Source organism: Amblyraja radiata, chromosome 9 (assembly GCF_010909765.2).
Source record: "Amblyraja radiata isolate CabotCenter1 chromosome 9, sAmbRad1.1.pri, whole genome shotgun sequence".
In the NCBI taxonomy this organism is placed as follows: Eukaryota; Metazoa; Chordata; class Chondrichthyes; order Rajiformes; family Rajidae; genus Amblyraja; species Amblyraja radiata.
In genome coordinates, this window is record NC_045964.1 from 33,439,514 (window position 1) to 33,461,868 (window position 22,355).

The 22,355-nt window shown below is 45.4% G+C and overlaps 1 protein-coding gene across 3 annotated transcripts in view; it reads right to left on the reverse strand.

The window, feature by feature from the left end:
- Positions 1–12,871: 12,871 nt before the first annotated feature.
- The window catches only part of kif26a (kinesin family member 26A), a 160,009-nt gene continuing 150,525 nt past the window's right edge, over positions 12,872–22,355 (reverse strand). For 2 of the 3 annotated variants that reach the window (XM_033027044.1, XM_033027047.1), the window contains 4 exons: positions 17,626–17,819; positions 16,429–16,452; positions 16,131–16,281; positions 14,100–14,278 (listed from right to left, as the gene is read on the reverse strand). In XM_033027044.1, the coding sequence (XP_032882935.1) occupies positions 14,100–14,278; positions 16,131–16,281; positions 16,429–16,452; positions 17,626–17,819 (548 nt within the window). Of the gene's footprint in view, positions 14,279–16,130; positions 16,282–16,428; positions 16,453–17,625; positions 17,820–22,355 lie in introns of all 3 variants that reach the window. The other variant, XM_033027043.1, reaches the window with a different exon arrangement.

A 22,355-nucleotide genomic window follows, 5' to 3' on the forward strand; every position in this document is an offset into this window, starting at 1 on the left:
ACTTCAATGTGGAAACAGGCCCTTTGGCCCACGGAGTCCGTGCCGACCAGGGATCATCCTGTGCACTAACACTATCCTACACACTACAAACCCGCTGGTCTTGAGGATGTGGGAGAAAACCAGAGCACCCGGAAAAAACCCATGCTGTCACAATAAAAAGGTGCAAACTCCACACAGACACCACCCATAGTCAGGATCAAACCCAAGTCTCTGGCGCTGTGAGGCTACTGCACCACTGTGCCGCCTAATGTGCATCATAGTTACTCGTTGATTCAGAGTCCTCTCCTTCCTTAACTTTTTTAAGTTAACAACTTTTGTTAAGTTAACTTAACAGTTAAAAATGTCATTGTTCTATTTCAGGACATATGACAATAAAACACTCACGACTCTTGACTCTATTTCACAAACATAGCTTCTCTATCTGATGTTCTGAGGAATTACCACTATATTATTGCTATAATTTGCATTAAATCCACTCAGAGTTTGGAATCCTGAAGTACCAGTGGATGCCAAGAAGAGTAATGTCTACAATAAAATTATTCCAGAATGTTCCCGACTAACAGACCAACGTGACTGTATCTGCATTTCATTTCTCTTTATTTATAGTTATACTTGTATAGGGCGGCACGGTGACGCAGCGGTAGAGTTGCTGCCTCACAACGCCAGTGACCTGGGTTTGATCCTGACTATGGCCACTGTCTGTATGACATTTCTAACTATGGGTCCTGTCTACACAGACTTTATACATTCTCCCTGTGACTGCATGAGTGGGGGTGGGGGTGGGGGGACTGGAGGCCAGAACAAATCAGGGCCAGTAACAGATGACCAAGAAAACGTGGAGCCCATAATGGCCCATTGTTGGCTGGGTGATAATGAAGGGATACCTGGATGCAAACAGTGGGACTAGTAGGACAACTAGGTTGGGGGAGGGAGGGTGCGAGGGAATGCAGGGGTTACATAGAAACATAGAAAATAGGTGCAGGAGTAGGCCATGTATTTGAGGTTGAGTTGAGTTTACTGTCACGTGTACCGAGGTACAGTGCAAAGCTTTTACATAGAAACATAGAAAATAGGTGCAGGAGTAGGCCATTCAGCCCTTCGAGCCTGCACCGCCATTCAATATGATCATGGCTGATCATCCAACTCAGTATCCTGTACCTGCCTTCTCTCCATACCCCCTGATCCCTTTAGCCACAAGGGCCACATCTAACTCCCTCTTAAATATAGCCAATTAACTGACCTCAACTACATTCTATGGCAGAGAATTCCAGAGATTCACCACTCTCTGTGTAAAAAATGTTTTTCTCATCTCAGTCCTAAAAAAATTCCCCTTTATCCTTAAACTGTGACCCCTTGTTCTGGGATCCCTTGTTCTATTTGAAATTAGAAAAATCAACCTTCATACCGCTGGGTTGTAAGCTGCCAAAGCGAAATCTGAGGTGCTGTTCCGCCAATTTACACGTGGCCTCACTCTGACAGTGGAGGAGGCCCAGGACAGAATGGTCAGTGTGGGAATGGAACGGGGAGTTTGGCAGCCGGGAGATCAGATATATTAATCAAACCAGGTAGTGAATGCTGCTCTTGCTAACAACACTCTCTCCCTACAAACAAAAACAGTTGATATCAAAATGAATCCCGGTATTGATTCTCTTTAGTGAAAATTCCCACAGAACTTCAAACAGTGGATTATTTTTGTAGCACCGTGCCTGCTTAGTTAGCATGGACAAGTAGAGCATTGAAAACTTTAGCCCCATTACAAATGTGATTGAGAGCAGCAATCATCGCTTGGAGAAATCAAGCAGATATATATACATTTCAAAATCGTGTAAATAATATTTTTCTGTCAGCTGATTTCTCTTTAAGCCAATAAAACCTTCCGCAATTACACGGCCTTTGAAGTTTGACCAGAGGTATTCGTTTTCAAACTTCTATACCTCTTGCCTGATGGGAGAGGGGAGAAGAAGGAGCGAGGGTGAGACTGGTCCTTGATTATGCTGTTGGCCTTGCCGAAGCAGCGTGAATTGTAGATGCAGTCAATGGAAGGAAGGTTGGTTTGCATGATGGTCTGGGCTATATCCACAACTCTCTGTAATTTCTTGCAATCTTGGATGGAGCTGTTACCGAACCATGCTGTGATGCATCCTGTTAAAATGCTTTCAAAGGCATATCTGTAGAAGTTGATGAGTGTTGCTGGAAACATGCTGAACTTTGTATATTCGCAGGTTACAGGAGAGAATTGAGCCATTCAGACCATCAAAGCCTAAGCCTAAGCCTTTCTAAGACTTCCTAGGTCTTCTAAGGAAGTAGAAGCGTGTTCGGCTCAAATTTTGTGGCCGAAAGGCCTGTTCCTGTACTGTACTGCTCAATATTCTATGTTCTATGTTCATCGAGTGTGAGGCAGCAAGTGAAAACTGAACCACATAACCATCTCCAGAGGCTGGCAGGTAATTGTCTGGATGACCTGTGGTACAATCCACCTCTGGAGGAATCCCCTCCTGCAGTAAAAAAAACAGAAATTACATTGGTCGAGCAAGAATGTTGCAGAATCAATGAGAGGGTGATTACCTTTCATTCACTGCTGAAATCAAGTCATTGTGACTGACTGCCAAGTGGCCACTGCTATCTATTTCCTGTCACCCGCTAATTGCAAAGTGTCGTTCTCTATCTACAGGGATGCCAAAATACTAGTGGTCTCCTACTCTCTCTGTAGACCTTTAGACTTCAATGTTATATCTTTGCACACAATGACTAGCCTCGACTAGCTTCGACTAGCTTCGGGAAAATTGGACACCGGATAGTGGAGAGTGAAGACGACCTCCTTCGATCTCCTTCGACCTCCCTTCGATTACGTTGAAGACTATCTACGACTACCTTCAACTACCTTTGATTACCTCGACTACCCTCGATTACCTAAATAAAAATTTGATTTTTCCATGATTACCTACGAATAACATGCCGACCTACTACGACCTACTTCGACCAAACCCACGAGTAAAAAAAACAATAATTTTTCCATGGCGACCTTTTTTTACGGGCGTGCATTTTTTAGCATGTTGAAAAATACGCAGCGACCTAGCTGCGGCCTCTAGTACGCGGGGACTACTCTCGAGCATGAAGGAGAGGTACAAAGACCTCCTAGGACCTTGTGTCGACCATGCTGCGAGCATGAGTCGAGGGCAGACTCTTCTGAACTCGCGGATTAGGTCACCGCAGTGGGACTGCCCCATAACATTTCTCTATTTTTTGGCCAATTTCCCATTGATAGGTTTTAAGACCAAGCAGTATTCAAATAAATAACTGCTGGTGTTGGTTTATACCAAACATAGACACAAAGTGATGGATTCACTCAGCGGATCGGGCAGCATCTCAAGAGAAAAAAGGATGGGTTGGGTTGGGATTCTTCTTCAGACAGAAAATGTCTGACCCCATTGGGAAACCAGCATGTGACTGTCCTAAGAAACTAATGTCCTAAAAGCCAGTATTATACTGAAATACATTTTAATGTAGATATAATGTGCTGGAGTAACTCAGCGGGCTAGGCGGCATCTCCGGAGAAAAAATGATGTGTGATTTTATGGGTCGGGACACTTCTTCAGACTGTCTCACACAACTATTGCACATGCCATTCACGACTGTCTAATATGCCACGATTCAGACAATATATTAATCGGGTAGTTTGACCAATTGTATATTTCCATTAAAAAGGCTGGTGCAAGCATGAGGAATCAAATGGCCTCTTTTTGCATTGTATCAAATATAGCATTTAATAAATCAGCACTTTGTAGGTCATCTTTGGTATAAACCAGCATCTACAGTTGTTTGTTTCTACAATACAAAGTTAACCTTGCCAGAAGCCAGGTGAGTTATCCGCCTATTTCGATTTTGACCTCCTGCTCTGAGTAAATTGTATAGAACCTCTTACCTGGACCCTGAAGGATCCACCTTTACATATGTAGATTGATACGTGATAACATTATGGAAACCAACTGCAATTTTAAGTCAGCCCTGAAGCCGGTCTGAAAGAGGATTGGAAAGTAAGTAGAGAGTGAAATGTGATTTTCCCACTGGTCCATAATAGGCCAAGAGATATTTGAGTGCTCCTTTGAAAATGTAAGCCTCACTCTTCCCGCACCCACCACCCAACCCCAAATAGCCGAAACACCTGCCTCCCTCCATGAATTCCCCTTCTCCATGTCTGAATGTGTCAGTGGTGGAAGCAGTCATCCAAGCTCTGCAAAGTCCATAATGTTTGGAGATGTCAGAAGAGAGGCCTATTTTACTGCAGGCTAAACCATGTGCATTGCAGGCTGTCTCAGCCTCCTGTCCAGTGACCAAGTAATGAGGTGTGGCAGGAGCACTCTGTGCTTATGTGTCCTTCCATAACCCCCTGTCTGACCTCCCATCCATTTCACTTGACCTTTGAACTTTCTTTAATCGGACTTTACCAGACTTCAATGTTAAAACATGTACTAAATGTTGTACCATTTACCCTTTAAGTATGCACTGTGACGGCTTGGATTCATGGATAATCTTTTCTTTGACTAGATGGCACGCAAACAAAGGCTTTTCAATGTACCTCGGTACCCCTGACAATAATAAACTAGACTAAACTAAAACTTAGGGCAGCACAGTGACGCAGCAGTAGAGTTGCTGCCTTACAGCACCAAAGACCTGGGTTTGATCCTGACTACAGACACTGTCTGTATGGCGTTTGTATGTTCTCCCATGACCACATGGGTTTTCCCTGGGTGCACCGTTTTCCTCCCAAATTCCAAAGACGTGCAGGTTTGTAGGTTAAATTGTCCCAAATTTGTAGGATAGAACTAGAGTATAGGTGATCGCTGGTCGGTGAGGACTCGGTGGGCTGAAGGGTCAATTTCCTTCTCACGGTACATGTGACAATAATAAACTAAACTAAACAGTATTGCATGTAACCTGAACTTTCGTGTCCCATTCTCATACCCATGGTTACTGTTTTATTTCTAGATTTTCCATCTGGATTTCTCACTTTCATCTCCATGTCTATGTCGTAGACCCTGTGTATTTACAACTTTTTCCCACAACTGATTAAAGATTATGGACCTGAAGCATTAGCTTCATCTGATCTTACTGAATGTTTCAAGACCGTTCTAGTTTTATTCCACATATCCAGCATCTGCAATGTTACGTTTTTACAGATTTGACTTTACACGGTTACACATTCTATGTCGACATAGTCTATGTAAAAGTACAAACTGTCACAGTAAAAAGGTGCAAACTCCACACAGACACCACCCATAGTCAGGATCAAATCCAAGTCTCTGGCGCTGTGAGGCTACTGCACCACTGTGCCGCCTAATGTGCATCATAGTTACTCGTTGATTCAGAGTCCTCTCCTTCCTTAACTTTTTTAAGTCAACAACTTTTGTTAAGTTAACGTAACAATTAAAAATGTCATTGTTCTATTTCAGGACATATGACTATAAAACACTCACGACTCTTGACTCTATTTCACAAACATAGCTTCTCTATCTGATGTTCTGAGGAATTACCACTATATTATTGCTATAATTTGCATTAAATCCACTCAGAGTTTGGAATCCTGAAGTACCAGTGGATGCCAAGAAGAGTAATGTCTACAATAAAATTATTCCAGAATGTTCCCGACTAACAGACCAACGTGACTGTATCTGCATTTCATTTCTCTTTATTTATAGTTATACTTGTATAGGGCGGCACGGTGACGCAGCGGTAGAGTTGCTGCCTCACAGCGCCAGAGACCTGGGTTTGATCCTGACTATGGCCACTGTCTGTATGACATTTCTAACTATGGGTCCTGTCTACACAGACTTTATACATTCTCCCTGTGACTGCATGAGTGGGGGTGGGGGGGGGGGGGGGGGACTGGAGGCCAGAACAAATCAGGGCCAGTAACAGATGACCAAGAAAACGTGGAGCCCATAATGGCCCATTGTTGGCTGGGTGATAATGAAGGGATACCTGGATGCAAACAGTGGGACTAGTAGGACAACTAGGTTGGGGGAGGGAGGGGGCGAGGGAATGCAGGGGTTACATAGAAACATAGAAAATAGGTGCAGGAGTAGGCCATGTATTTGAGGTTGAGTTGAGTTTACTGTCACGTGTACCGAGGTACAGTGCAAAGCTTTTACATAGAAACATAGAAAATAGGTGCAGGAGTAGGCCATTCAGCCCTTCGAGCCTGCACCGCCATTCAATATGATCATGGCTGATCATCAACTCAGTATCCTGTACCTGCCTTCTCTCCATACCCCCTGATCCCTTTAGCCACAAGGGCCACATCTAACTCCCTCTTAAATATAGCCAATGAACTGGCCTCAACTACATTCTATGGCAGAGAATTCCAGAGATTCACCACTCTCTGTGTAAAAAATGATTTTCTCATCTCAGTCCTAAAAAAATTCCCCTTTATCCATAAACTGTGACCCCTTGTTCTGGGATCCCTTGTTCTATTTGAAATTAGAAAAATCAACCTTCATACCGCTGGGTTGTAAGCTGCCAAAGCGAAATCTGAGGTGCTGTTCCGCCAATTTGCACGTGGCCTCACTCTGACAGTGGAGGAGGCCCAGGACAGAATGGTCAGTGTGGGAATGGGACGGGGAGTTTGGCAGCCGGGAGATCAGATATATTAATCAAACCAGGTAGTGAATGCTGCTCTTGCTAACAACACTCTCTCCCTACAAACAAAAACAGTTGATATCAAAATGAATCCCGGTATTGATTCTCTTTAGTGAAAATTCCCACAGAACTTGATTTTTTGATTCAATTTATTGTCATTGCACTTTTCAGTGCAACGAAATGGTTTAGCCTGCAGCCATAACATAGAATAAATAACAAACACTCAGCACAGTTTAAAGTCCCAAAGTCATTGTCTCTTCCCTCCTTGCTCTCCCTCTGCGCTGAGGCAATCCAAGCCTCCGATGTTGTGACCCCACCGGGTGATGGTAGGTAAGTCCCGCGGCTGAATCCAAGCTCTGCAAACGGGCCGGTTCAAACTCCGCGGCCCGGGGCGGTCGAAGCTGCCGAAGCTGCCGTCCTCCAGTCCAGCGGACGCAGCTGTAATTGCGGGAGCTCCGGAAAACAAAACTCGAGCTCCCGATGTTGTTGTCCACTGGCCTGCGGCCGAGCCTCCGAGGCTCCAAAGTCGGGTCGGAAGTTGGGTCGCACCGCAACCACAGCCCCGAAGTCGGCCAGCCTCGCGTTGGTAAGTCCTGGCTCTGCCTCCGCAGCCTTGAGGTCGGTCGCAGTTGGAGGCCGCCAGCTCCGCGATAGGCCTCAGCGCAGACGGACACGGAGACGGGGGATACCGCAGGAAAGGTCGCATCCCCCCCGAAGGAAGAGTCAAAAAACATGTTACACCCACCCCACACACACATACACAGCTAAATAAACCGAAATAAACTGTAAAACGGGACAAAAGAAAACAAAAAACAGAAAAGACAAACGGACTGCAGGCGAGCCGCAGCTGCAAGGCAGCGCCGCCACTTCCGGTACTTCAACTTCAAACAGTGGATTATTTTTGTAGCACCGTGCCTGCTTAGTTAGCATGGACAAGTAGAGCATTAAAAACTTTAGCCCCATTACAAATGTGATTGAGAGCAGCAATCATCGCTTGGAGAAATCAAGCAGATATATAGAATACATTTCAAAATTGTGTAAATAATATTTTTCTGTCTTAGCTGATTTCTCTTTAAGCCAATAAAACCCGCAATTACACGGTCTTTGAAGTTTGACCTGCTTTTGCCTTCAGTGCGCCTGTTTTACTCATTGTGCCATTTCCCGTGTTCTGGTTCTCATTTATTATTTGTTTTTTTTTCCCATGCAGAATCGCACTTACTTCGAGAAAAAAGGTTTGTTTTCGTAAACTGCAAGTTATGCAAACATCGATGGGGCAATGGACAGAGCCACTCCCTGAGGAAGCTGTGCTGATGAATGCTGTTACACTGTAGTGGAAATGGGTGGGGTCAATAATGTCCTTCTTGTAATGTGGGTATCCTCAGAGGGTTTCCAGTCACAGAGTCATACAGCGTGGAAGCAGGCTCTTCGGCCCAACTTGGCCACACCAACCAACATGTCCCATCTACACTAGTCCCACCTGCCAGCGTTTGGCCCATATCTGGAGGTATTCGTTTTCAAACTTCTATACCTCTTGCCTGATGGGAGAGGGGAGAAGAAGGGGTGAGGGTGAGACTGGTCCTTGATTATGCTGTTGGCCTTGCCGAAGCAGCGTGAAGTGTAGATGCAGTCAATGGAAGGAAGGTTGGTTTGCATGATGGTCTGGGCTGTCCACAACTCTCTGTAATTTCTTGCAATCTTGGATGGAGCTGTTACCGAACCATGCTGTGATGCATCCTGTTAAAATGCTTTCAAAGGCATATCTGTAGAAGTTGATGAGTGTTGCTGGAAACATGCTGAACTTTGTATATTCGCAGGTTACAGGAGAGAATTGAACCATTCAGACCATCAAAGCCTAAGCCTAAGCCTTTCTAAGACTTCCCAGGTCTTCTAAGGAAGTAGAAGCGTGTTCGGCTCAAATTTTGTGGCCGAAAGGCCTGTTCCTGTACTGTACTGCTCGATATTCTATGTTCTATGTTCATCGAGTGTGAGGCAGCAAGTGAAAACTGAACCACATAACCATCTCCAGAGGCTGGCAGGTAATTGTCTGGATGACCTGTGGTACAATCCACCTCAGGAGGAATCCCCTCCTGCAGTAAAAAAAACAGAAATTACATTGGTCGAGCAAGAATGTTGCAGAATCAATGAGAGGGTGATTACCTTTCATTCACTGCTGAAATCAAGTCATTGTGACTGACTGCCAAGTGGCCACTGCTATCTATTTCCTGTCACCCGGTAATTGCAAAGTGTCGTTCTCTATCTACAGGGATGCCAAAATACTAGTGGTCTCCTACTCTCTCTGTAGACCTTTAGACTTCAATGTTATATCTTTGCACACAATGACTAGCCTCGACTAGCTTCGACTAGCTTCGGGAAAATTGGACACCGGATAGTGGAGAGTGAAGACGACCTCCTTCGATCTCCTTCGACCTCCCTTCGATTACGTTGAAGACTATCTACGACTACCTTCAACTACCTTTGATTACCTCGACTACCCTCGATTACCTACGAATAACATGCCGACCTACTACGACCTACTTCGACCAAACCCACGAGTAAAAAAAAAATTGATTTTTCCATGGCGACCTTTTTTTACGGGGGGGCATTTTTCAGCATGTTGAAAAATACGCAGCGACCTAGCTGAGGCCTCGAGTATGCGGGGACTACTCTCGAGCATGAAGGAGAGGTACAAAGACCTCCTAGGACCTTGTGTCGACCATGCTGCGAGCATGAGTCGAGGGCAGACTCTTCTGAACTCGCAGATTAGGTCACCGCAGTGGGACAGCCCCATAACATTTCTCTATTTTTTGGCCAATTTCCCATTGATAGGTTTTAAGACCAAGCAGTATTTAAATAAATAACTGCTGGTGTTGGTTTATACCAAACATAGACACAAAGTGATGGAGTCACTCAGCGGATCGGGCAGCATCTCAAGAGAAAAAAGGATGGGTTGGGTTGGGATTCTTCTTCAGACTGAAAATGTCTGACCCCATTGGGAAACCAGCATGTGACTGTCCTAAGAAACTAATGTCCTAAAAGCCAGTATTATACTGAAATACATTTTAATGTAGATATAATGTGCTGGAGTAACTCAGCGGGCTAGGCGGCATCTCTGGAGAAAAAATGATGTGTGATTTTATGGGTCGGGACACTTCTTCAGACTGTCTCACACAACTATTGCACATGCCATTCACAACTGTCTAATATGCCACGATTCAGACAATATATTAATCGGGTAGTTTGACCAATTGTATATTTCCATTAAAAAGGCTGGTGCAAGCATGAGGAATCAAATGGCCTCTTTTTGCATTGTATCAAATATAGCATTTAATAAATCAGCACTTTGTAGGTCATCTTTGGTATAAACCAGCATCTACAGTTGTTTGTTCCTACAATACAAAGTTAACCTTGCCAGAAGCCAGGTGAGTTATCCGCCTATTTCGATTTTGACCTCCTGCTCTGAGTAAATTGTATAGAACCTCTTACCTGGACCCTGAAGGATCCACCTTTACATATGTAGATTGATACGTGATAACATTATGGAAACCAACTGCAATTTTAAGTCAGCCCTGAAGCCGGTCTGAAAGAGGATTGGAAAGTAAGTAGAGAGTGAAATGTGATTTTCCCACTGGTCCATAATAGGCCAAGAGATATTTGAGTGCTCCTTTGAAAATGTAAGCCTCACTCTTCCCGCACCCACCACCCAACCCCAAATAGCCGAAACACCTGCCTCCCTCCATGAATTCCCCTTCTCCATGTCTGAATGTGTCAGTGGTGGAATCAGTCATCCAAGCTCTGCAAAGTCCATAATGTTTGGAGATGTCAGAAGAGAGGACTATTTTACTGCAGGCTAAACCATGTGCATTGCAGGCTGTCTCAGCCTCCTGTCCAGTGACCAAGTAATGAGGTGTGGCAGGAGCACTCTGTGCTTATGTGTCCTTCCATAACCCCCTGTCTGACCTCCCATCCATTTCACTTGACCTTTGAACTTTCTTTAATCGGACTTTACCAGACTTCAATGTTAAAACATGTACTAAATGTTGTACCATTTACCCTTTAAGTATGCACTGTGACGGCTTGGATTCATGGATAATCTTTTCTTTGACTAGATGGCACGCAAACAAAGGCTTTTCAATGTACCTCGGTACCCCTGACAATAATAAACTAGACTAAACTAAAACTTAGGGCAGCACAGTGACGCAGCAGTAGAGTTGCTGCCTTACAGCACCAAAGACCTGGGTTTGACCCTGACTACAGGCACTGTCTGTATGGCGTTTGTATGTTCTCCCGTGACCACATGGGTTTTCCCTGGGTGCACCGTTTTCCTCCCAAATTCCAAAGACGTGCAGGTTTGTAGGTTAAATTGTCCCAAATTTGTAGGATAGAACTAGTGTATAGGTGATCGCTGGTCGGTGAGGACTCGGTGGGCTGAAGGGTCAATTTCCTTCTCACGGTACATGTGACAATAATAAACTAAACTAAACAGTATTGCATGTAACCTGAACTTTCGTGTCCCATTCTCATACCCATGGTTACTGTTTTATTTCTAGATTTTCCATCTGGATTTCTCACTTTCATCTCCATGTCTATGTCGTAGACTCTGTGTATTTACAACTTTTTCCCACAACTGATTAAAGATTATGGACCTGAAGCATTAGCTTCATCTGATCTTACCGAATGTTTCAAGACCGTTCTAGTTTTATTCCAGATATCCAGCATCTGCAATGTTACGTTTTTACAGATTTGACTTTACACGCTTACTCATTCTATGTCGACATAGTCTATGTAAAAGTACAAACTTTCATAAAGACTATTATTTTCGATTGATATTTCAATATTAGCTTAGTTTAGTTTAGAGATGCAGCATAGAAACAGGTACTTCGATCCACCAAGTCCATGCCGACCAGTGATCCCCCGTATACTAGTTATAGCGTCATAATAATAATAATAATAAATTTTATTTAATGGGCGCCTTTCAAACATCTCAAGGACACCTTACATAGTATATCGGAATAACATATAATCGGAATATAACAATAAAGACATCACAGAGACACAAATTAAAAACAGGATTCAATCCAAAAACAGAAAATCAAAAACACAGTGTGAAGAGGGAGCAGCGGCAGCCAAAGCGCGCCAGCGTCCACTCTCTCTTCACGGCAGCCATCTTGGACACAGACCTACAAGACTACAAATAGACAAAAAAATCATCCCCCCACAGTGGATACCACTGTGGGGGAAGGCACAATGTCCAGTCCCCACCCCATGTTCACCCCAAAGTCAGGCCTATTGAGGCCACCGCAATTGCCTCTACGGAGGCCCGATGTCCCTGGCCGTTCTCACCGGGTGGTGTTGCCCGGCGTCGGGAGAGTCCTTTCGGCGGCTGGGCCACTTGGAACGGCCGCTTCTTGGTTGGAGCCCGCGGCTGCCGAAGCCGACAAGGCCGCGCCGGTTTGGAGCGGTCATAGTCATACAGCATGGAAACAAGGCCTTTTGCCCAACTTGCCCACAACCACCAATATGTCCCATCTACACTACTCCCACCAGCCTGCATTTGGCATTATAAACCTATCCTATTCGGGACGACAGATGGCACAATGGGCTAAGTGTTCGGCTGGCAACCGGAAGGTAGCCGGTTCGAATCCCGCTTGGAGTGCATACTGTCGTTGTGTCCTTGGGCAAGACACTTCACCCACCTTTGCCTGTGTGTGAATGTGTGTGAGTGATTGGTGGTGGTCGGAGGGGCCGTAGGCGCAGATTGGCAGCCACGCTTCCGTCAGTCTGCCCCAGGGCAGCTGTGGCTACAGAAGTAGCTTACCACCACCGAGTGTGACTGAGGAGTGAATGAATAATGCGATGTAAAGCGCCTTGAGTATTAGAAAGGCGCTATATAAATCCCATCCATTATTATTATTATTATTATCCTATCCATGAACCTGTCTAAATGCCTCTTAAATGTTGCAGTAGTACCTGCCTCCTCTGGCAGTTCACACTAGGGACAATTTACAGAAACCAATTAACCTACAAGCCCGCACATCTTTGGAATCGGGGAGGAAACCGGAGCACTGGAGAAAACCTACGCAGTCACAGAGAGAACGTACAAAATCCGTACAGACAGCACATGTGATCAGGATCGAAGTCAGGACGCTGAGGCAGCAACTCTACCACTATGCCACTGTTGGACCTACATTTTAATGTTTTCTTTGTGCAAAATTATAACCACGAAACAGAAAAATTATTACCAGTCAGCATGTCATTTATTCACAGATAAACCTACTGCAACTACCATAATGTACATTTATACAAAGATGCTTCAAAAAAACTTTACATTTAAAAATTGTCAGAAAATATCATTCGCAATGCATTATGATCCCATATTTCTTCATGTAAAATTGGTGTTGTTCGGCAATATTCATAACAATCATGGCTTTTGGCCAGTATAAAATGCTAAACAAAACTTTACACAAACCTATGTTCACATAAATCTCCTATTAAATTTGTTTTATTTTTGGAAGAAATCCTGAGTTGCAATATTTTTCAATGACAGAATCAAATGTCTCATAAATCAATACTGTTATTATCTTGTATGCCTGTTTTTGGTTTTAAAAAAGAGTATATAAATTTGATCATTCCTAACTCACAATATTGGAATCACTGCACAAAGTAAGTCACTGGCTGTGATGAATTATCGCTGATAATTTCAGCTCTGGTCAGTTGGCACCATGAGTTCTCTACCGATATATTTATAACTAGATTCAAAAACTAGGAATTTCATTCTGCACTTCTGCACCAATAGCAATGTGTACAAAGAAGTGACCCCCAAAAACAGACAAGATCACATATAAAAAAGTCTTCAAAAAGTCATCACATTTCATAACATGCTCAGATGAATGAAACTTTAAACACTATAGAAACAGAATACCATGGAATATTAATATACACAAGGACATATTAAAATTGAAAATATAGAATGGCTCTCCTTTCAACGAGAAGGCAAAGTCAAGGATGTGAACATAATTTACTTATTGCTTTGCTACCATGAAAGTTTTTACATGTATTATATAAATACAATATACATTATAAAATAAGCAATTTGTTTCAGTGCTTACTTAGGTATGCTGGTTTCTTTACTAGCACCAATGCAAATAAGTCAAGTGAATCAAAAAGGCACTTTAAGGTTTTTCAGTTCTTTGTTCGGTTTATCTTGCCTTCTTTCTTCCTTCGGGGAAAGGAAATTGCTTGCATGAACAGTTTAAGCTTTCGTTCTCTTTAGGCTTGGAGGCACTGTATCGATTTACACAGCTCACCATCAAGATTAATTGTCACCACATCATCTCACCCTCAACACGTTCTTGCACTTTCCTCTCTCTCGACGTCACTGACCTTTGTTCAACCACAGTTCCTCTTCCTTCAAGTTCTGCCTGCTTTTCATGGTAGAGAACCATCCTCATGCTCTCCCACTAGCTTTACACTTGCACTTCCTTTGGTCCATCCATCACATCGGTGATCACTCCAATGTCAAAACACGTCACCATCATTATTCTTGCCTTGCATAGGTTCACACGCTGTTCGAGCTCCTCGGTTATCTCCTCCAGTGCCTCGAGATACTCCAGCGACTCTTCATCCAGGTCCACATCGATTTCAACTGTTAACAGAGATAGTACTGGTCAATCAAGCAAACAGATGAATGGTGCATGTAGAAAAGTATTTCGCGTGCCGAGCAATGAGGCATAACATTGGCCATCACAAGGAACTGCAAGTCTCTGGTTTACTAAAGAAAGATGCTGCACCACAAAATGCTGCAGTAACTCAGCAAGTCAATCATTCTCACAATCAGCCTCTCACGCCTTCCACTTTTATCACTGGCCTTTGTTCCAAATATCTGCCTATCCAATCTATGTCCCACATTATCTGCCACGCTCTGTCCTGTCCCTCCTGTCTTCCAGCTTCCTTTCCCCCATCCACCCCTACAATCAGTCTTAAGAAGGGTCCCAATCCAAAACGTCGCATATCCATGTTCTCCAGAGATGCTGCCTGACTCGCTGAGTTACTCCAGCACTTTGTGTCCTTTCTGCAACACGTTGTCGCTAGATACTTTGGCTGTGTCTGGGTGAGGCATTAGCAGTGGCATCTCTATCATTCATATTGACACACTGGCATCAAGGGTGTCGATTGATGCTCCTGAATAGTTGCTTTCCTCTCAATCTTGAATCAGGGAATCAACAGTTACACATCGATCTTTTCTTTGAGCACAAACCTTTGTTGTTTTGCAATCGCTAAAGGATGCAGATGCCTTGACACAGAGATAAGACTGCCAACAAATCAGAATTGTAAATCATGCCATGGAGTAAGATTTGTACACTGTGCATCTCATGTGCAATGTTAATGATTATGTCATTCTTCTGCAGCTTTCTTGAAGACTACAGAGTGGAAACAGGCCATTCAGCCCAACTTGCCCATGCCGATCAACATGTCCCATCTACACTAGTCCTAACTGCCCATGTTTGTCCCAACCTCCCTAAACCTAACCTATCCATCTGCCTGCCTAATGTTTTTTGAAATATTTTTTATTGTACCTGTCTCAAATACATCCTCTGGCAGCTTGTTCCATATACCCACCACTCTCTGTGTTAGTATCTAGACCAGAGTTAGAGCAGTTTAGGGTTAGAGGTGTAGTATGGAAACTGGCCTTTCAGTCCAGCGAGTTCACACCAACCCCAAGTTACACTAGTTCTCTGTTGTCCCACTTTCTCACCCTCTCCCTGCACGCTGGGGGCAATTTTACAGACGGCCAATTAACCTAAAAACATGTGCATCTTTGGAATGTGGGAGGAAACCGGAGCACCCGGTAGAAACCCACACAATCACAGGGAGAACGTACAAACTCCACACAGACAGCACCCTAGGTCCGGATGGAACCCTTGTCTCTGGTGCTGTGAGGCAGCAGCTATACCAGCTCCACCACTGTGCCACCCTTTGCAAGATAATCTATAATTGACAATTGCAAGTAAATCGTAATGATCGCAATTACATAGAGTTTACAGTTTGCACCTGATATTAATGCTTACGTAAATCTTTCCCTGCTCTTTCAAGAGGACTGCATGGGAGTTCTTCCCTTGCGAGAAAATCTACGATTGACAATTCCAATGAATCGGAATGATTTACATCAAGTTCACGGTTCGCTCCTGGAGCGTTGACAAGCAACTACTCACGATGCAGATTTGCACCTGGAATCACTGATGGATGGCGTGATTGTTTTTCAAGTACAACGTTGGCATACCCTTTGAATCTGTTCAGGTTTACTCCTGGGCTTCGGTACACATGTGCATATTTCACACTCAGTGTAACATTGCATATTTGTCGCTTGCTGTATTTGCATTTTGATTGGAATGCAAAAATAAATCAACCTGGGCAATTCTATGAAAGGATACATGCCTATTGTGGCCTCCCTCTTCCTGCTTCCTGACAGAACAGCGGGAGGCATGCAGGGCACTTACACTCAGATTTCCATTTATTAGGGTCCATCATTAGCCTGCCCTTGGTCTCCTCCAGCTCCTGCATCAGCAGCTCATGCTTTGTCTTTAATTCCCTTATGCGTTGCTGTCGCTTCTCCAACACCTTCAGTTTTAAATTGAAGTACGTCAGGCCCTAGCAGAACACAGAAAAAAAATCCCTCTCTGTCAATAGCCAAGCAATACAAGCTCAAATCCTTTGCAATTTTTACTCTGCCTTCTTGCGAACTCAAGCAGGCAAATAAAAATGTGTAGAGAGAAAGAAATCGACTGAAGAACTTACCTCATCCACATCTTGGAATGGTTCCTACAGAATTAAAAGCAAGAGAAGATTAGTTTAATGTAATAACAAGGAACTGCAGATGCTGGTTTGTACGAAAGATAGACACAAAATACTTGAGTAACTCAGCGGGTCAGGTAATATTTCTGGAGAAAATAGATAGTTGGCGTTTTGGGTCGGGACCCTTCTTCAGACTGATAAAGTTTAATTACTTTAGATTAGTTTAGTTTAGATTAGTTTAGTTTAGTTCATTATTGTTGTAGGAGGACCATGTACCAAGGTACAGTGTAATGCTTTTGTTCGTGTGCTACCCAAAGAAAAGACTACAATGATTACAATCAAACGGACCACAGCGTACAAATAAAGGGTAAAGGGTACAACATTTAATGCAAGATATAACATTGGTCCGATAAAGTCCGATTAAAGATAGTTCAAAGGTCTCCAATGAGGTAGATGGAAGGTCAAGACTGCACTTCAGCTGGTGAGAGGATGGTTCGGTTGCCAAATGACAGTTGGGAAGAAACTGTCCCTGAATCTGGAGGTATTCGTTCTCAAACTTCTATACTTCTTGCCTGATGGGAGAGGGGAGAAGGAGTGAGGGAGAGACTGGTCCTTGATTATGCTGTTGGCCTTGCCGAAGCAGCGTGAAGTGTAGATGCAGACCATGGAAGGGAGGTTGGTTTGCATGATGGTCTGGGCTATATCCACAACTCTCTGCAATTTCTTGCAGTCTTGGATGGAGCTGTTCCCAAAGCTAGCCCAACACATTCTTCAGAAGGGTTAAGGCATTTGTGCACATTTTAAGAGTATGGGAAGAAATCAGACTCTTGTCCTGCTGTTGCATTATAACGTGACGCAGCATACCTTTTCTCATCTGTAAAGGAGATGATGATACTGGCACAAATGACTATAGCATGTGATCAAGCAGGAAAGAATGTAAAGACTCATTTAAAATATATTTACGGATTTTTTTTTCCATTTATAGAATATCTCCTGTAAGCATGATTAATAGTGAATAGTAATTATTTTTATCTCCGCTTTGTAAGGGCACTCCAACATATGCATAATAAAATTAATAATTATAGTAATTCAATTGCAGTCAATCCCCTTCATGTAATGGTACTTCATCTCTATTTAAGCAGCCATTCCAATTCCGCAGTCGTCATTTAGATTGTCTAAACTTGCACTAAATGTACTGACCTCCATCTCCTCTTGCCTGCGTCTCTGTAAGCGTTCCACATCATCAATCTGGTACACCTTGATTTCGAACGATTCCTTCATGGTGCCCGGCAGGGGTGGTAGGTCTACCCACTGCCCCGTGGTGCCCGTTGGCTTACGGCCCAGGGACGAAGTGTCGGGCAGAGGGGCTGGTAACAGCCGGCGACGTTGGGTACCTAAAATAACAAGATGAACCCACTGTTTACTGAGGCTGTTCTTCCCTTGATCTACGACGCACTGGAACAATCTCCCAACAAAGTTGCAAGAAATCTTCCTCACAGTCATTACATTAAAAGTGGTGAACACTGCCCAGTTCATCACGGGTACTGATCTCCACACCATCAAAGGGATCTATAGGAGTCGCTGCCACTAAAAGATAGCCAGCATCATCAGAGACCTGCGCTCTCTTTTCACTCCTGCCATCGGGAAGAAGGTACAGGAGCCTGAAAACTGTAATGTCCAGGTTCAGGAACAGCTTCTTCCTTACAACCTCCTAATAAACTCTGAACTACATAGACTTGGGGCATTGGTTTTTACACTATTATTGTTTGTTTTTACGTGCATGTATGTCCTGTATGTACGTAAGTATACACACTGAACATTTATTTTTCTTTCTTTCCCCGTTAATTATATTATTTACAGTGTACCATGTTTACATATTCTGTTGTGCTGCCGCAAGTAAGAATTTCATTGTTCAGTCTGGAACATATGACAAAAAAACACTCTTGACTCTTGACCCTTGACCCTTGACAGTCGACACAGTTACATTAGAACAGTGCCTTCACAATGACGTAGATCCAAAGAACTGCAGATGCTGCTTACCACGCAAAAGGACACAAAGTGCTGGAGTAACTTGGCGGCACATTGCCACAGTCGTAGATTTGCTGTCTCACAGCACCAGAGACCTGGGCTTGATGCTGGCTACGGGTGCTGTCTGTGTGGAGTTTGTACGTTCTCCCTGTGACCATATGGGTTTTCTCTGGGTGCTCTGGTTTCCTCTCACACTCCAAAGACTTATTTACGACCGTGTAATTCTTACAGAGTTGTCATATGCTTTACTGGACCTTACTGGACGAAACATTATTCATATTGCACGCTTTATCATGTATCTGTGGACGGCTCGATTGTAATCATGTCTTGTTTTTCTGCTGACTGGTTAGCATGTAACAAAAGCTTTTCACTGTACCTCGGTACACGTGACAATAAACTAAACTAACGAAAACCAAAACAATTTCAAATGTGTTCTCCTCTAACACGGGCTTGATTTTGGCGTTGATTTGTATGATGATGGTGCTATGGCATTCTGTTCAATTGAATACTGATTACTTTGAAATGACGGAAACCTTCCACCATCTGCTTTTTACATATGATCCAAGCATATATTGCCCAACCAAGCGACTAATGTGTGCTAGTCACAGAAGTGGATCTGCAATCACACATTACAATCGCTCCACACTTTTGAATCTCTAATCCTACTGGTAGCTTAATTAGCCATGTCTCCAGAAAAGGAGCACCGGGAGGTATAGTTGTGCCTTACCCCTGAGAAACATAATTGTCTGTCTCTATGCTCAGGTCTTTCAAAGAGAAAGAAAAGCCAGTCAAATAGAGAGAGGGAGTGGGGGAGAGAGGGGGAGAGGGAGAGAGAGAGGGAGGGAGAGGGAGGGAGGGAGGGGAGAGGGAGGGAGGGGAGAGGTGGGGGAGAGGGGGGGAGAGAGAGGAGGAGGGAAAGAGAGAGATGGAGAGAAATCTCAATTTCTGCATTAAGAATAATACAAAGAACCTCAAAACAGGCAAAAGGTAAACAAACACAGAGCTGGGGAAACCGAATTTAGATAAAATAACAAAAGCTTACATCTATCTATATATTATCTATTATCTATCTATTATTATCTATACACTAGACCAAGTTGCTCCCCCAACGCAAGATTCCACCACTCACCTGTTCCCCCAACACAACCCGTTCCCCCATCGTAATATTCCACCACTCACACATAGCCCCCAACTGCGCAGGTGCGGCTCATTTCTCCTCATCCCCCAGCACACCCTCCTCCTCTTCACCCTCCCTCTTCAATCCCTAGAGAGGGATGGGGGTTAGAGAGGGAGGTAGAGAGGGAGTGGTGGTAGAGAGGGAGGGGGTAGAGAGGAAAGGGAGGGGAGTACAGAGGGAGGTAGAGGGAGGGGGGTAGAGGGAGGGGGGGTAGAGAAGGAGAGGGGCAGAGAGTGAAGGGGTAGAGAGGGAGGGGGGTGGAGGGAGAGGGAGGGGGATAGAGGGGGGGGAGGGAGGGTAGAGAGGGCAGTGGGCGAGGCTTCCCACCACTCCTAGCTGAAGGGGGGTAGAGGGTGGGAGAGGGAGGGGGTTAGAGAGGGGAGGGGGGGGGAGCGGTGGTGGAGAGGGAGAGGGGGTAGGGGGGGAGGGGGGTAGAGGGGAGGGAGGAGAAGGGGTAGAGCGGGAGAGGGAGGGGAGTAGAGAGGGAGTAGAGGGAGAGGGGTAGGACTGGGTGAGAGGGGCAGAGAGGGAGTGGGGTAGCGAGAGAGAGGGAGGTGGGTCGAGAGAGATGGAGTGGTAGAGTGGGTGGGAGGAGGGTAGGAGTGGGTGGTAGCGAGAGTAGAGAGGGAGGGGTCGAGGGAGGGGGGTAGAGAGGGTGGGAGTGAGGGTAGATAGGGAGGAGGTAGAGTGGGGGTGGGGGGGGGGGGCGAGAGAGGGAGTGTAGACGTGGCAACTACCCTCGCCCATCATCGCGAGGCCTCATCGTTGCGGTCTCGATGTCTCCTTCACTGCCGCGGTCTCAGTGCGTCGCGGATAGAAGCCCGGGTCGGAAAAAGCGGAACGTTAATTTAAATGCAGCCCTCCGCCTGACGTCACTGGAAGCTGGTGGCCGCCCAACCCCCTTGGTGGCCGCCCACCCACCCTTTGTGACGTAACTCGAAGCGGGTTGAAGGAGGTTTGGCGTTTGAAAACTTGGTTTTGACCATTTTTAAAACACTGTAACTTATGAAATATAGCATCAAATGTGAAGTGAAGCACAATATTTAGTCGAGGGGGTTAATGTGATTAATAACCTGTGAAAATTTCTGCGCTAGCGCGTGGCGTTTTGATGAAAGTAGACAGACACATACGCACACACGTACATCCATATACATACAAGATGAGACTTTTATAGGTATATAGAGATAACCAAAACACTGGTCTTGTGCTCTACGTGATTTTTCTATTTGCACAAAAATGGTACATGATAGCACTACGATTTTTCGCCACCTTACTCACCATTCTCCTGCGCTACAAGGGATAACAATTTTGTTCCGATCGATGGTATATTTTAAATGGTAAGGTATAAAAATATTTTAAACTGCGCACGCACAGATTGGTCTCCTCTTCTGTCAGTCAGCGCCACACAGATTGGTCTCCTCTCCCATAAATCAATGCCACGGCTGGGATGGCGATGCCTCTTCCTGCACCACGGCCTCTCCCGCCTCACTCACAAACTCCTCTCTCCCCTCCTCACAGTAACTTGTCTACCGACTCTCCCACCACCGGCAGCGGCTGCTGGGGGGGGGGGGTGGGGCGGGGTTCAGTGGAGGCCCTGGTCCCATCTCTCTCTCCCTCACTCACCCTTCTCCCCCGCCTGCCCTCTGCAGCAAGGGCGGTCCCGTCTACCCATCCGCACGGGTGAATAGCTGCAATCATCCATCGCTGCCGCAGCGGTAACTCATGGCCCTCTCGGAGATCTTCTCCTCCACCTCGTCGAAACTCGTGGTGCCCAATGTGACGAACACCGACTTCATCCCCCCCCGCAGCGAGCAGGCAGGCAGGTAGGTGGGTGGGCAAGGCGGGGATGGGCCGAGTGGTAGCAGTGGGCAGTCGGGCAGAACAGGGGATATGGGCCAAGCAGTGGCTGCACACACACGATGCAAACTTGTCCATTCGTCAAGTCAACGGGATCTAAACCACAGCTAACAATGAATGACCTGTGGAGGAAGGAACTGCAGATGCTGCTTTTTATGGAGGGAGGGAGGGAGTGAGTGACTGAGGGTGGGGGAAAGGAGAGGGAGGGAGAGGTGAGGGAGGGATTGGGGGAAGGGAGGAGAGAGAGGGGAAAGATACTGGGGAGGTGAGGAGGGAGTGTGGGGGGATTGAGGGAGAGTGGGGCGGTTGAGGGAGAGGAGAGGGTAGGGAGGGAAAGTGGGGGAGGTGAGGAGGGAGAGTGGGGGAGGAGGGAAATAGAGCAAGAGGGGGGCAGTTGGGGAGGTAGGAAGTGTGGAACAGAGGGAGAGGTGGTCAGTGGGGGAGGTCAGGAGGGATGGTGGGGAGGTAGGGGAAGGTGAGGAGTGGGGGATAGAGGGATAGGTAGGGGTAAGGAGGGGAGAGGAGTTATGGAGAGAGGGAGGGAGGGAGGGAGTGACTAAGGGTAGGAGAAAGGAGGGATTGGGGAGGGGAGGAGGTGAGGTGAGGAGAAGGAAGAGGGAGGGTGAAGTGGAGGGGGAGGGAGTGCTGGGGGATGAGGGGAAATGAGCCACGCCTGCGTAGTTGGCGGCTATGCGTCAGTGGTGGACTATTGCGTTGGGGGAGCCAACGGGTCTGCATTTAATCTTGTTATTAGTATATAATTAACTTAACTTAAAATTAACTTAAAACAGCTCACCCACCCTCGCATGCACAGTTGAGGGAGAGTTCCCGTGCGCGTCTTTACTGGCGTCGCAAAGGGCACCCGATG